We start from the raw sequence: 15,204 nt of genomic DNA on the forward strand, positions 1-15,204 counted from the left end.
AGACTAGATTATAATTATATAATAAAAAAATAAAAATAATAATGATTATACTATTATTTGATTTATTTTCAGTCTTATTTTTTATATAATATGCATTAACTTTCTAAAAATCTGTTATTGCTTATCGGTATTTGTACTTATGATGGAGCAAAATGGTTACTTGCACAACTTTTTCTATCTTATTTCGCAAAGTGTTTGAGCAAATGTGAAAATATTATGTTTCAGCAATTCCTATATATTTAAAACTGATTTTAACCCGCTATGTTTGATTAGAACTACTTAATAGTTACATTAAATGCATTATGCATAATATTTTAATATTTAATTATTTAATCGAAATTATGGGTTCCTCTAAGTAGTTTTAAGTTAAGCGCGGAATATCTGACAAGTTACAGTGATTTAATGTATAAAACTTTGTGGTTCTACGCCTCACAAGCATTGCCAGATTTACAAATTATGTCATTCGGGGAACAACGTAATATTATCGTTTATGTGAGTAACTAAACAAAAAATTTATCTAAATGAATCAAAAAACAGATTATTTTACCAATAAATTTCATTTAAGGTATAAGGTATAATAGGTAAAAAAATTTAGCGAGACCAATTAATGATTATATATCCATGTCCATGGACACAAACCACACAACATCGTCATAATTACGTCCCTGAACGGTGCGCTCCCTGGTGGCGATTGTGGTAGGTACATTTAATCATGCGACCGTGGCCGCACTGTTTCCCGGTGTAAACAACAACAACACAGCAAGTTAACCATACATTTTCCTGGCCGCCTTTTCGACGATATTTTTTCGGAGCCAAAACTCGATTTTTATCAGTCTTCTGCGGGAACTGTTCATTTCGCGCTCTAAACAAATTATCGGCGAAAAAATCGTGTCTGTTCTCGTTTTTGGTACCGTTTTCTCTTCTCCCGAAGAGATCAGTCGCACTCGCACACACAATCACGTACTCGCTCGCGCTCCTTCGCAATCATCTACATCCGACTCTACTATGATGGCAGCAAATTTGGATACTTTTGTAACCAGTAGCAGTAACAACAAGGATTTTACCGGCGAGACGTCCGAACAAAGTGTGTAGAAACAACGTATAGTGTTTTTATTTAGTCATACGAGTACGATATTTAATTGTCGACGTGTTTACAGAGGCTCCGATGAAGGACGAGTCGTTCAAGAAGTTACGTGAGACATTTGTCATCAAAAGTAAAATTGGTGCCGGCACATTCAGTAAGGTGTATCTAGCCTACGCAAGGGGTGATGCTGAGAAGAAGCGGTATGCTATCAAGCACATCAAGCAAACAACACACCCGGAAAAGTTACGTCGCGAAATTTTTTGTCTACTGAAGATTGGGTGAGAAGCAAATATTTTTTTTTCATAGTTAAACTTATACTTAACGTATGTTTATGGAATACAGTTATGTGTTATTTGTTGATCAGCTGATTTAAAATATAATAAGGACGTTTTTATCATAGTCTACCTCTGCCATCCGATTTATGATTTTCAGTATAATAATATGTTAATTATATTCATATGACCTGATTAAGAGTTAAATTTAAATCTATATGACCATTGACCATGCACATTACTTTTACTTTTAAATTCAATTATTGATCAAATTGAATGTGTTTGTATTTATATAAACCATAATATATATTTTTAAATTTGATACCATTAATAATTTTTCAATTTATTTTTAGGGGACAAGATAATGTAATGGGATTAGTAACCTCATTACGAATTGGTAGTTCTGTTTGCTTGGTTATGCCTTATTTCAAGCATGATCATCCATTGGTAATTATTAGTTTTTTAAATTATATGATGTATATTAATGTATAAATACAATTAATTAAACAAAATATTAATAGTAGTTTTATATACCATACCTTATTAATAGATAATTAAATATTTGTGGGTTTTTAGACTTATTTATGTACAATGGATGCTAATGAAATGCGATTTTACATTAAAAACTTGTTGATTGCATTAAAAAGGATACATTCTTTCAATATTGTCCATAGAGATGTGAAACCTAGCAATTTTTTGTATAACCGTTCAACTTCAACGTAAGTAATAACATTTTTTTTTTTTGAAAATTTATGATATTTATGTTTGTGATTAAATGTTGTAGTTTTATGCTCACTGATTTTGGACTTGCTCATACTAACATTAACCCTACTAGACGTAAGGAAATAAAAAGTCTGCCTGATAATAAGCCTGATACATCCTCTCACAAACAAATAAGTTCAAGCTGTGACCTAAATGTAAGATATTTTTTATTATTGGTGTTAATAATATGCAAATTATAATGTTATTGAAATTAAATTATTTTAGGTTAACCATAAACGACCAAGTTCAGTTGGAAACATACGATTAAGTTCATATCAGAAACGTATTCTTCAAAACATAGCTGATGACACCAACTCTATACCTCATGGATGTAATTTAAAGAAAAGAACTAAATTAATGATGCCTAAAGAACCATTACTAAAGGAGAATTCACCCATTAAAAAACAATTAGATGTTCCTATGAATAATAATCCTAATAATCCAAGTGCCATGAGTAGCTTATTCCACGTTAGTATATTTCTTACTCAGATAACTTAAGAATACTTGATACTTGTTTAATTTTTTGTTAATTAATTTATTGTGTTTTTTTTATAAAAAGGAGAAAAATAGTTTTACTGTTCCTAAAGTGCAACGCCTTACATGTGATTGTGTAGGGAAATTAAAAGTTTGTAATATTTGTATAAAAAGACCAGAAATGAAAGCTCCTCGAGCAGGAACACCCGGGTTTCGAGCTCCAGAAGTTCTCTTAAAATACAAATATCAAAATACTGGTAAGTGATAAAGTAAAAGTTATATAAATATCTTTTGATTTAAAATGTGTATAAATTATAAAATGATTTTTCAACTATTTTATATGTTTTTAGCTCTTGATATCTGGTCAGTCGGAGTTATAATGTTGGCTGCTATGAGCCGCTGTTACCCTTTCTTTAGTGCAGAGAATGATTCTACATGTTTGGCTGAAATGATAACTGTTTTTGGAGATAGGGCTATTAAAAACTTAGCCAAAATGTTAGGTTAGTGTGAACATTTAATATGTTATTCATGAAAAATTATTTAATGTTACAAATGTAATTATTTTTTTATTACTATTTTATTTATTGTATTTACATCAGGTCGCAATGTTGTTTGTGAAGTTCAAAAACCTCCTCTTGATCTTCGAGCAATTTGTCGTCTTTTATGTCATCGATCAAGTGTACAAACTTTAAATCCAACTGCTGTTTCTTCGAGTAATGGTTTGGAAACGTGTAGTTTTTGTACAAAACCAATACAACTATCTGGTTGTGAAGTTTTTTCGGATAGTTGTAGTTGTTACTTAAATGTTGCTGACAATTTTCCTTATCCTGCATATGATCTCTTAAAAAAATTGTTATGTTTGAATCCAGTTACACGAATAACGGCAGATATTGCATTGAAACATCCATTCTTTAAAATGAATGAAAAGAAAATTTAAAATCTTAAAAAATTTATGATTTTAATTAACTGTTATTTATTTATTAAATTTAAATTTTTAATTGCACCTTTTGCAAAATGTAAAATTATTCAACTTCAATTTATTAAAAAAATCCATCATTAAATTATATATATCTGAACAAATTTTGAAAAAAAAAATTGAATTAATATTTTGTAGTTATTTCTTTTTGTTAATTTCCAATTTTTATTTCTAATTGTATTAAAATTTAATCTGAAATAATTTTAAACGAGGTATGTATAGTTTATATAATGTATTAATGTGTATGTTTAGTTTATGGTAAGTATTAGATTTAAGAGAAAACTAGTCATGTTTATTATTATTATTAATCGAACATTTGATTTATACAGATATAAACTAAGATTTTTAAATGTTTAGTATACATTTGAAGTTGAACATTTTATATAAAATATTGAAAATTAATGAAGTAATGTATTTTTTTTTCAAATTAAACTTAAACTTGAATTTTTATATTTTGTGAGTTGAAATTAAAAAAAAATGTAATCAACATGGTAAAATTGTTTATATAATCATCTTCAGATAGTTGTAACAAGTGCTAGGATTTATATGTAATGTTCAATTGTAAGAAATGCATTTCAGTTTATTAAAATATGCTAGAATATTCAATAAAAATATATTATGGATTTACCAATAGTTTCCAAACTATTAAAGTGAAAGAATTTTATAAAAAAATCATCTTATAATTTCATGGGAAATTTAATAAAGTTTTTTTTATATGTAATCAATTACTCTTACTTTTAAATATACCATAATAAATAATTTAATTTATTTTTAAAATGTGCAATAATACACATAATACTATTCAAAGTAAAAATAGATCATGTTTATCAATATAAGGTGTATCATGGATATAACTAATCAAGTCATTAAAATTACAATGAAAAAAAAAATACCATTGGATAATATAAATCCTAGTTCTAGTTGGTAATCAATAGGTATTTTAATGATGTATACATGTTGTTATTTTTAAGATCATTGAAGCATTTAATATTTAATAATGTTTTGAATAAACAATTTGGTAAAAATACAATTATTATTTATTAGTATCTAATACTTAAAATCAACAAGATGAATGTATTTTTCAATATTTTATAATCAAAATTAAGACTAATTTTTTATTTGTTAAGCCAATTGGCCATTACTAAGATAGTTGAATTATTTTTGTTGTTTAAAATTACTATTATTTTATTATTATTATTATTATTATTTTATTGTGTTACTGCTTATTTAAGTAAAATATTTGTTTTTAGTTTAATATTATGTTCATATACCTATAGCTGAAAATGTACTCAAATTTAGTTAATTGTGATAACTGATAGGCTAGTATCTGGTTAGTAAAATAGAATGTTTTGCTTGTATTAGGCTAGTAGGTATTTATAATGATATGTAGGTGTATCATTTTGAGTGTTGTACATTGCATTAAAATATTCTAGTCTATAATTATATGTAATTGAAATTGTATTTATTAAGTTCATGGTTGAAACATGTTTAAATTATATGAAACAAATATACTTTTGTTGTAAATGCTAAGTGTTTCAACCTCGAATGGAAATCAATTGGAGAACTGATTTTTTTTTTATTGTTTGTATTTGTAAAGTTGAAATAATATTCATTATATCCTTATGATAAGTAGCACATTCTGTATATTACAGCCGTTATGTGGGATTTGTAACTACGATAAGGGTAAAAATTAAAAGACTGTTCAATTTAAATGTTTAATTTCTTATGGTATTGAGGTGTGGTTATTTTTTACTGTGTTGTCATGATAAATACATAATGTAGTTTCATTGTTATAAAAACTGTTTTTTTTTTTACCATCCCTGTCATGATGTATAGTATATAACATACTTTTTAGTCATAAATGAATTATTTTAGTAATAATTTACTTGGCATTAGAAACATTTGATCCGAGAAATTAATGTATTCTGTTTTATTTTAGTCAAGAATACTTAATTTGTTTGTATTTGTTTTTTATTTTGGTGTGCGAGTGTATTGTATTTATAATAGTTATTAGAAATGAATTTGTCCATTATTTTGTTCAATAGACAATAGTTACCAACCATTCATAAATAGATTACTTTTTAACTGTTAAATTATTCATAGTGTACCTGTATTGTAGTCACGAAAATGTCTCCATTAGTTATTAGTTATTACCTATTTTATGTTCAACATAGCAGTATTAATGTTTTTATAAAAATTGAAATAAACCATACTTACACATATACAATCACTTGTTTTGTTTTTGACCACTGAAATGAACTTATAGTTAGGTGTTGTACTTATGCTTAAATTCTAAAAGTTCACGGAACAAATTTTAGAGATAAGATAAAATTCTTGAAATGTCCATTGAATAATAGTTTTAAATTAAATAATTTTAATAATATTTTTTTTACAGTTCTGCATTTTTGGTGTGCAATTGGATTGGTGCATTTCCTATTGTATACAACAAAAGCAGTAGGTCGTTCTCAACGTCAAAATATGCCCTGTTTATCACTTTCGTATATGTCACGATTGTTGCACTACAAATATATACGCATTTGACGATGATATTTTTTGGTACTATAAAGAAAACGTCGGCTGTCACATCTATCGTGTTGTGCACCAACGGAATCGGATTACTGTGCATGTTACTGAGAAGAATGGCGTTTGTAAGCGACACAGTTAGATGTTACAACAGCTTGTCTGAATGGTCAGTTGACAATTCGGTACGAAGATCGTCAGTTGTAATTATGTATGCCAGCATAGTGTCAGTGCTAATCGAATTCGTCGGAGAGAGTATTGATAGGTAGGTATAATTATTTTTGGATAGGTTGGAACAACAAAATAACGTAATCGTAGGTATGAGCCGGTATGACAATATAGGACGGGGTGTCGGAGAAATATGAATGTTTTAATATTGTGCCATTGTGGTACCTATAGGCTATAGGTAATGTAATAACGGGCCGGGATCATGGCTTTTTGAGGAGCTTAAGAAGAAGTAAGAAGTATAGCCACTAGCCAGTATAGGGTTTTAAATCCCTAAACTCTCCCCACCCCTGTATACGGGTTTGGTATAACAGAATAGATGGCTTCATCAAAAATCATTAACCTCTTTTATATTATTTATTACGACGTACTCTATAACAACCTACGACTGCCTGATTATAATAATACTTATAAGTATGTAGGTAGGTACGTCGAAAACAACAAAAGTTGATGTCGTGTTATTGCTTATTGGTATATAGCCTTCATGATAGAAAAGAATACCTACAGAGTATCGGGATACTTATTTGGTGACACATTGGTTTTTATCTGGCAATAATTATTAAAATATTTCAATTAAATAAATAAAGCAGTGTGCTATTGTGGAGCTTTGAAAAATCGAAGTTATAAAATCTGTTGGCTTGTTTACAAGCGATCGGATCCACGTTAAGAATTTTTTTCAAATAATTAAAAATAAATTTATTATAATTAATAAGGTGTTAATAAAAAATTCCCTCGATTTATCTTTAGCATACAAATTTACAATTTTAAAACTTATTTTCTGTATAAAAATTTAATTTATTTTAACTACTGAACTACAGTTTTATCTAGAGGCGCAAATATGGGAAAGCAAGCGGAAAATCCCCCCCTTAATTAATAGGTAGATGGGCAATTGATCGATAGGTACTCAGTCAATTTTCAGACAAAACAATAAGCATACATCAATATCAATACATTTATATTACGTAATTTACAGTATTAGGTACCTAGGTAAAATATAATGAAAATGTATAATTTTTTTATAAGTGGGTATTGAATACTTTTGTTTTGCCCTCTTCCATAATTCTAACTAGTTTGCGCCTTTAGTTAAAGCTTTCCATATTTGAATTGATTTTTTAAATTTGCGTTGAATCTTGTCGAACATTGAATCAAAATAGAAAATTTAAATTTATAAAATCGTTATACCTTGTATGCCAAAATTTAGTTTATATAATTGTATGAAAAATATGCATTTCATAAGCATAAGCTTATAGAAGTAACTAATCCAATAATATACCATGTCCAATAGTAGCTTCATCGCCTCATAGGTGGTTAAGTGCACTAGAACAGGACAGGTTAAGTTAGAGTTAAATTATAATAATCTTGTCTTGGTGGCATACTGAAGTTATTATTACATAATATAATATTTTTTAAATGTATTTCAGTAATTTATTCGTACACAAATCCATCCCGTTACCTTGCACAATAATTCAATAGTAATTTTTTAATGATAGATTTATCTTCAAATTATTTCATCTTAATTTACTATAATAACAATATAAATAAAAAATACAAAAAATGAATTCTTTTTAAAGTAGATATTTTTCTATCATTTGAAAATTATTAATCCATGTGATTACATGATTATGTTTATGTAATAAAGCCAAATAAGTTTTTGGTTAAAAAAAGATTTCTATGGGTTTTTTATGCCTATTTATTCTCGGGAAGAAAAACATGGAAGTTATTACCGGGATGGGGAAAGGTCCAGAACTCTAAGCTCTAAGGGGATAATGTTTAGAACTCCCGGATCCTACTAGTTTCAGAAATTATGTACATTACATAATATTATATTATATTTATAGGTATATATTGGTATATACAGTACTTATGTAATAATATTATTATTCATAGTGTTCAAAATGTTTTTAAATTATTTAGACGCAAGAAAAACAAGCCCATGAACTTAGACAACATTACTACCTATGCGTTTTTGGGCTTTGAAATGCAACTGATACACACTTTCCACGCGATTGGTCGATTGTACAGTGATTTGAACAACTACGTCGAGTCTGACTTAATCGATAACTTCGAACGGATACGCCAAGCTCGTCAACGAAATCTCGTGTTGTTCACGTTTTGCAAAAAGTTCAACTCACACTACAACATGGACTTGATCATACTCTTGTCATGCTACCAGTTATACGTGCTTTTGGTATTGTTTAAGCTCATGGATAGCTTGACCACGAGTATTGCGACCGAAAAGTAAATTATAAAACTCGCACATATTAACGGATATTATATTTATTATATTAATATAATTATATTGCTGTGATTTACTAACTGGCTACTATTTTTGTACGATTCATTGATAGCATGTGTTTTTGTCTGTGATCTGATTACCCCCGAGTAGTAATCGCTTCTTTAATATAACGGTAAAAATGTATAATGAATTCGCCTTGTTCAAAAACTTAAAAGTATGCATCGAAATTGTATTATAATATTTTTATCGCACTTCGCTTATACAATTATTATGCGTTCACATGTAATACATACATTTATTCAGAACTATAATTTCGTTGTTGAATCCACTTTTTATAATATTTTGTCGACTTTGGTTATTAGGTGTATGTTATTCCAGTGGATCTAGTAATGAAAAAAAGGGAAAAATTAGAATCACATAAAATATGTAGAAAAAAAATCCTAAGTGAATTAATGGGTGGGGGACATGGTGGTCACCACCTACCTTTGAGCTTTTTTTATTACAAATTTATTTAATATTTTTGATATAGGTATACAGTCAAACTGATTTACTTAATAAATATTTAAAAATATTTATTACTTATGTATATATTTGTATAGGGAGCATGTTTCATGATAATAAATAATAGTTGTCATAATAACCACAATCAAACACAGAATCAAACATGAATTTGTTTTATCTGTTATTATTATAAATACCTTTGCATATTGTACACACTATTAATAGGTTTGAAATTAAAAATATCTACAGTTAATTATTATAAGTGTTGTACTTAATTTTTCATAAATTGTTTAATTTACGGCCAAGTTTTCATTTTACTGTTTTATACTTAATATAATATCGTTCATAAATTTTCTAATCTGCTCCTTAAACAAGTTTCAGATCCCCGATAAAAATAAATCGAATCCTTGTACTTTTTAAAAGTAATAAACTATAAAAATATGATATATCCTTTATTAATAAGTACAATTTATAGAAGTTAATTTCGATAGCTTACACGAAGGTTGTCCAAAACGACAAAAAATTGTATTAATACAAGTAAAAATACGTTTTCAGAATATATAATGCTGAAATCTATAAATAAATGAAATCATTTTTATATTATGATACTATTAGTAAATAAATTAATGTTAGACACAATATTGATAAAAATTTTACGTATATTTTGTTTATTATTGTTTTTTAACATGTATATTGTACCTATACTTATACAAATTCTATACTAAAAATGGCTTTTTATTTTTTTGTTTTGGTGGGAGCAGGGAAATTGCGTAACGTATAAAGGATTTTTCTGTACGAATTAACAAGAATAATTTTTAAAAATCATTGAATGTGTAACTTTCACTTTACATATACATTATTAACCGTATGCTTAATATTAATAGTAAATTATGTTTTAGTTTTTTTTACAACTTTGTAAACTTGAAAGTTATCATCAGGATAATACGCATGACAAGATTATTTATGGTTTTTATCTACCTAGTAGAGTCAAGTTCTTATTTACATAATAAGGTAATGTATTTTGTAAAGTATTGTTTACTTTAATAATTTAATCAATTTTCTATAAAATACTTATCATAAATGATTCTTAGCGAAACTCGTTTGAAAATAACTGAAAAAAATTTTATTTTTCTAATTGTTTATAATAATATATATAAATAAATATTATAGTCCTCCCAATTATTGTGCTCAAATATTTTTTCAAGTTTAATTCTATTCGTATATCACTATCATAAATTATTGAATTAAAATATTTTTAAGTCTCTAGAACTCTTCCATTAATATTTTGGAGTTATCGAAACATTGTAAATTAAAGCGCTTTGCCACGGGTTTTCTTTACGCAATACACATTATATGAAAATTTGAAACTGAAGTAGGATTGGTAAGCATTAAAATATGAGATGATGATCACCTTTTTTATCTAAAATAATGATTATATTATAAGTATAATAAATAAATAAATAAATAAATATTACTTCATGTAACCATGTTATATTTGTTAACTTTAATAATATAAACAAAGTGTGTTTTTAATATAAAATTTGAATAATTTGATTATTTGTTTGTTTAGAGTGTTTTTACATTTTATCATATATTACGCAATAGAGTAAATTGTCTGAATCATCAAACCAAAGAACAGGTAATTTATTAAATTTGTGTGTAATCCATATTCCTTGGTTTGTTATTTGTTGATTCTTACACGTTTAAATAATAGAAAAATCAATTAGTTAGTATAATATTTTAGAGTAATAGAGCTATACTTTCACCCAAACTGACAACTATAAACAATATGTCAATAAATAAGTATTTATGTATTTATTAATTATAAATAATATACTAGCTATTTTCCGACGTTTCATTGGAATATTAATAGTTTTGTTATGAATTATGACAAATAAGATATATTAGCTAATAGTATTTGTCCTGTTGTCACTTGTAGCGAATATTTCCACACATCGTATACATTACTTATTAATTATTATGAAGTTAAATTCAAATACGGATTTTAGTGGGATACGGCTAACTATGAATACATATATAATATAATATATACATAAGTACATAACTACAACTGAGATTTATTTTGAACATTTAATATCGATATTATTTCATAATATCATAATGCATTCAAATCACTTGTGCTTATATATTTGAAATAATGTTTCAACGTCAAATATTATTTTGTGCTAAAACATAAAAAAATATGATATTTTGATGTTGTCGTAGGCTGTAGCTTAAACAGCCTAAAAAATAATACAGACTTCGGGTTGAAACAATGAGCTTTTGTCGTTTCTCAGTGTTCAAGCTGTCTTCATACTAAATTTCAACAAAATCGGTTCAGTGTTCAGTGATTTAGTCAGTTTTATCATTTATAATAATATGTCATAATATTAGGGAACAGATTTACATGTAAAATTTATTTTTTCTGAATGTCCGAAAACATTGCTTTTCAAGCACAAAGTTCATTTCATATATCAAGAAACTACAAAATGTGTAACTTTTATTTTGAATTTTTTGATGTTTTTAATGCATTTTTGATGTTTTAGTCACTCTTATATTGGAATGCATAAAATTTGATAAAAAACATAGTTAAAATTCATTTTAAAATTATAAAATAAAAATATTATTTATCGTGTAATAACACAAAGTAAAAGTATAACGAATGTCTATCTAAATTCTGAATTGTATATTAGTTTTTTGGAAAACATTTTCAGAATAAAAAGTAGATAGAAATAGAAGTTGATGAAAATTATATATGAATAATAATAATAATGATTTATATATTTAAACAAATTTTTTCAATGTTGAAAAAACATTTTAAGAGTATTTAAAAAAAAAAAATATGTCTGTTACAAGTTTAAATCGTATTTTTTAAAGCCATTTTTTTTTTTTTTTTAGGGTATTTAAATTTTAAATCCGTTTCCTAGTCATAATACATAACTTAAAATAAAATAAAAGTAAGTAGGTATAAAGTAGGTACTATAGAGTATAGTGTATAATAGTGAGCCACCTAGTGCATATACCTATATAGGTATTCATAGACCGAATATGATTATATTACTGGTCGTGAGCCAAGATCAAACCATTGCGCTCTAATAAGTGACCAAGTGATCAATACAAGTATGGAATTATAATATTAAAATATATAACATAGGTAATCAATAAGCCATATGAAAGACCTCTATGGTGCGTCTCATTTAAATTCACAGTAAATAAGTTGGTTCAGGTACATAACTATATGACAGTCGATAGATTAATAGGACAAATAACACCCAACATTAAACTATGTTTTTAATTAATCAAAATATAATTTTAACTAAAAAAATCACAACAAATCATAGCTCTAGAGTGCCGCGGTGTGATTTAATCGTTCTGATATTAATATATTATACATCTTATACACCTATATGGAACCATTCAACCATTGGAACCTACTAACTTTTGAAATTCAAATCTATCTTTGTTTATTATTATCGTTAATGTTTTTACTTATTATAATAGTGTTACTTGTTACTTAGATAATAATATAATTTCATATTACCTATAAAAATAAATATTATTACATATACATTATACCTATCATTTATAATTTTTGTTACTATTATATTTTTGTTTGTAAAAAATTATGTTCATTTATGAATTGATGATTGAACAATTTTGATTATGTAAACAATTATTATTATCATGTTCTAAAGTTTGTTGATTAATATAAATAACATTTATAGATTAATTTTTTTGACAGGTTTATTTATTTTTGAATGAACTAAATGCTACAGAAGTAAATATATCAGCGAACCATTGCTATGATGTTAATAAAAAGTTTCTATACTCTGTAAGTCTTGCAAGTTACAACAACATTCTACAGTTATCATTAAATAAATTCATAAATCATAACTTAGTCTTAAGTGCAATATCAACAGTTTAATATTTTAAGACTTAAGTTCATAGTTCAATAGTAAAAAAAAAATTAAATTAAACAATATAATGTTTTAAAATTTATCTTTATTTCGCTTCGACGACTTAGCCATTAGAGTTACATAAATATAAATACTTTAAATAATTAAAAAATTGATCTGATATATTTAAAATATATTAATACGTGCATATCACTTCTATTTCCATCATGGCTAAGTAACAATATTAATTTATATTTAAATGCATTGAACGTATGTCAACATTTTTATCATTGTTACTTTCAAAAAGTGTAAAAGTTCTTATAAATTAATAAATTTTATATAGAACATTAATAGAGATACTTGACAGTAATATTTTTTTTTTTTTATAGGTATTTGGTTCCATTGTCGGGTTTATCGTACTGGTTGTATCTTTTTTGTGTAATCGATTCTAAAGTATTATATGCGCAAATATATTTTAATATTATGTGAGTACTTTTTTACGTACCTATGTTTTCACATCTACAATTACAGCTGATATAATTATACAATTATTTACATTTATAATAAATTATTTATGAATATGAGTAGGTAGATATTAGTTGATGGAGTTTTATTTCATTAATAAGTACACGAGAAGGCATATATATTATATAAAACCGTACGTTGACTTATCAATTATTGTGTTCTTCTTCAGAACTTAAGATAACAAGTTTTTAATACTATAAGCATAATACCTATTGGCTATTGCCTATTACCTATATATATATTATATATATGTGTTTAACTAACCGTGGATAACCCCTTTTGAAGCGGTCGTTTTAAGAACAAACATTTGGTATGACCTAATAGTAATTTTTTAGTTATAGATTAATTAGAAGTAAATTTTTATAGTTTGATTCGTTATACATCATACATGTATAATTATATATACATACAATTGTATTTTAATTTAAAATAATAGTTATATAATACGTTATTATAAAATTAAGTAGCGTAAAACCTATTTAATATTTTTTTTGTTCGTGTTTTATATTGTTGAATAATTTTTTTTTTCAGTGAACGTTTTTTGTTTTATTTAATGATCCAGATTTTTAGCTTTAATTAAGTTTAACATTTTAGTCATTTTTTGTTTAAAATTGTGTATCTTTAAGTGAATTTTTTTCATTGCTATAAGCTGCAATTACATAATAATTATCGAATTATATAGGCATTTTTTTGTTCTTACAAGTATGAATTTAAAATTGACGGGAAGTAATAATGTTTTATGAGTTTTTAAATCCATGGTTACGCAGTTATGGTTTCAAGGTAAGGATTTACGGTGTTATATAAGTTATGGATTAAAAACATTTTTTAACAATTGAAATAGATTTATAAAACATTATAGACTATATGAGTAGGCATTTAAATAAAATAAAATACATTTCTTATGATAGAGTGATATATTCACCATAGAAAAGTGTGTGGTTCATCAACTTACTATTTAGGGAATAATAATTAGATATTTTGAGAGTAGATGCAAAGCTGAAAATTTGGAAAAAAATCTCCTTCAGTTATATACAAATATTTTTTTTTCAGTACATTTTTCATTACTCGTTATGTATTTTTGTAAATTTAAGTACAAAACTACAAACAATTATTTTATTAATAATTAAAAATTATAAGACGAGTGTTATAAAAAATGATATTTTATAAGAAAATGGTAGGTATAGGTACATTTATAATCATACATATATACATTTATATTATTATTATTTTTATTATTTCTTAGAATTTACATAAAATGTATATTAATATATTGCAATACCATTGGTATTATTTAGTGATAATATCCTATAGTCAGTAAACTATAATAGGTATTAGGTGGCTAACACATCGTTTTTTTTTTAAACGCATAACTAATACGGGTTTACGAAGTTTCAAAGTATATTTTTTTGAAATATTTCAGGGATTTACAAGTCTATTTATGTATAAAAAAAATCTACAATATCGTTATTCAGTGCCTATATTAATGGTATTACAAAATAATTCTTACACCGGGCGTTGAAATAGTTAAAGCCAAAATTAACTGGTTATAGAATATGATTTATAAATGCAACCGCAGGAATTCACTTTAATAATAATAATAATAATAATAACTTTATTGCATTTAAGAAAAAATTTTTACATACATTATACAAGTAAAAAAATATTTAAATGATTGTCTCCAAAAGCCTAGGCTTGTGAAGGAGACAACAGTTCTTATTTTAAGGCGTGTTTAC

General features: G+C 25.9%; 2 protein-coding genes across 2 annotated transcripts; both read left to right on the plus strand.

Annotated features, from left to right (window-relative positions):
- Nucleotides 1-748: 748 nt before the first annotated feature.
- On the plus strand, nt 749-5,795 carry LOC132930117 (cell division cycle 7-related protein kinase-like). Its single transcript, XM_060995797.1, has 9 exons — nt 749-1,084; nt 1,158-1,362; nt 1,710-1,803; nt 1,933-2,075; nt 2,141-2,273; nt 2,344-2,586; nt 2,678-2,849; nt 2,943-3,092; nt 3,192-5,795. Exons 1-9 carry the CDS (start codon nt 1,006-1,008, stop codon nt 3,527-3,529), a joined length of 1,557 nt encoding a protein of 518 aa, XP_060851780.1. The 5' UTR covers nt 749-1,005; the 3' UTR covers nt 3,530-5,795.
- On the plus strand, nt 4,413-12,975 carry LOC132928774 (uncharacterized). The gene is made up of 6 exons (XM_060993639.1): nt 4,413-4,492; nt 5,964-6,353; nt 8,228-8,551; nt 9,950-10,061; nt 10,621-10,689; nt 12,793-12,975. Exons 1-6 carry the CDS (start codon nt 4,413-4,415, stop codon nt 12,973-12,975), a joined length of 1,158 nt encoding a protein of 385 aa, XP_060849622.1.
- The last annotated feature ends 2,229 nt before the right edge of the window (nt 12,976-15,204 follow it).

The sequence above is a fragment of the Rhopalosiphum padi genome, chromosome 4 (assembly GCF_020882245.1).
Source record: "Rhopalosiphum padi isolate XX-2018 chromosome 4, ASM2088224v1, whole genome shotgun sequence".
In the NCBI taxonomy this organism is placed as follows: domain Eukaryota; kingdom Metazoa; phylum Arthropoda; class Insecta; order Hemiptera; family Aphididae; genus Rhopalosiphum; species Rhopalosiphum padi.

Bases quoted from the DNA above. Each gene is read 5' to 3' on its own strand.
- LOC132930117 (XM_060995797.1), top strand. From the start codon at position 1,006: ATGATGGCAGCAAATTTGGATACTTTTGTAACCAGTAGCAGTAACAAC. The intron at 1,085-1,157 runs GTGTGTAGAAAC...ACGTGTTTACAG, and splicing joins CGGCGAGACGTCCGAACAAA to AGGCTCCGATGAAGGACGAG. The intron at 2,850-2,942 runs GTAAGTGATAAA...ATATGTTTTTAG, and splicing joins ATACAAATATCAAAATACTG to CTCTTGATATCTGGTCAGTC.
- LOC132928774 (XM_060993639.1), top strand. From the start codon at position 4,413: ATGGATATAACTAATCAAGTCATTAAAATTACAATGAAAAAAAAAATA. The intron at 4,493-5,963 runs GTAATCAATAGG...TTTTTTTTACAG, and splicing joins ATAAATCCTAGTTCTAGTTG to TTCTGCATTTTTGGTGTGCA. The intron at 10,690-12,792 runs GTAATTTATTAA...TTTTTTTGACAG, and splicing joins ATCATCAAACCAAAGAACAG to GTTTATTTATTTTTGAATGA.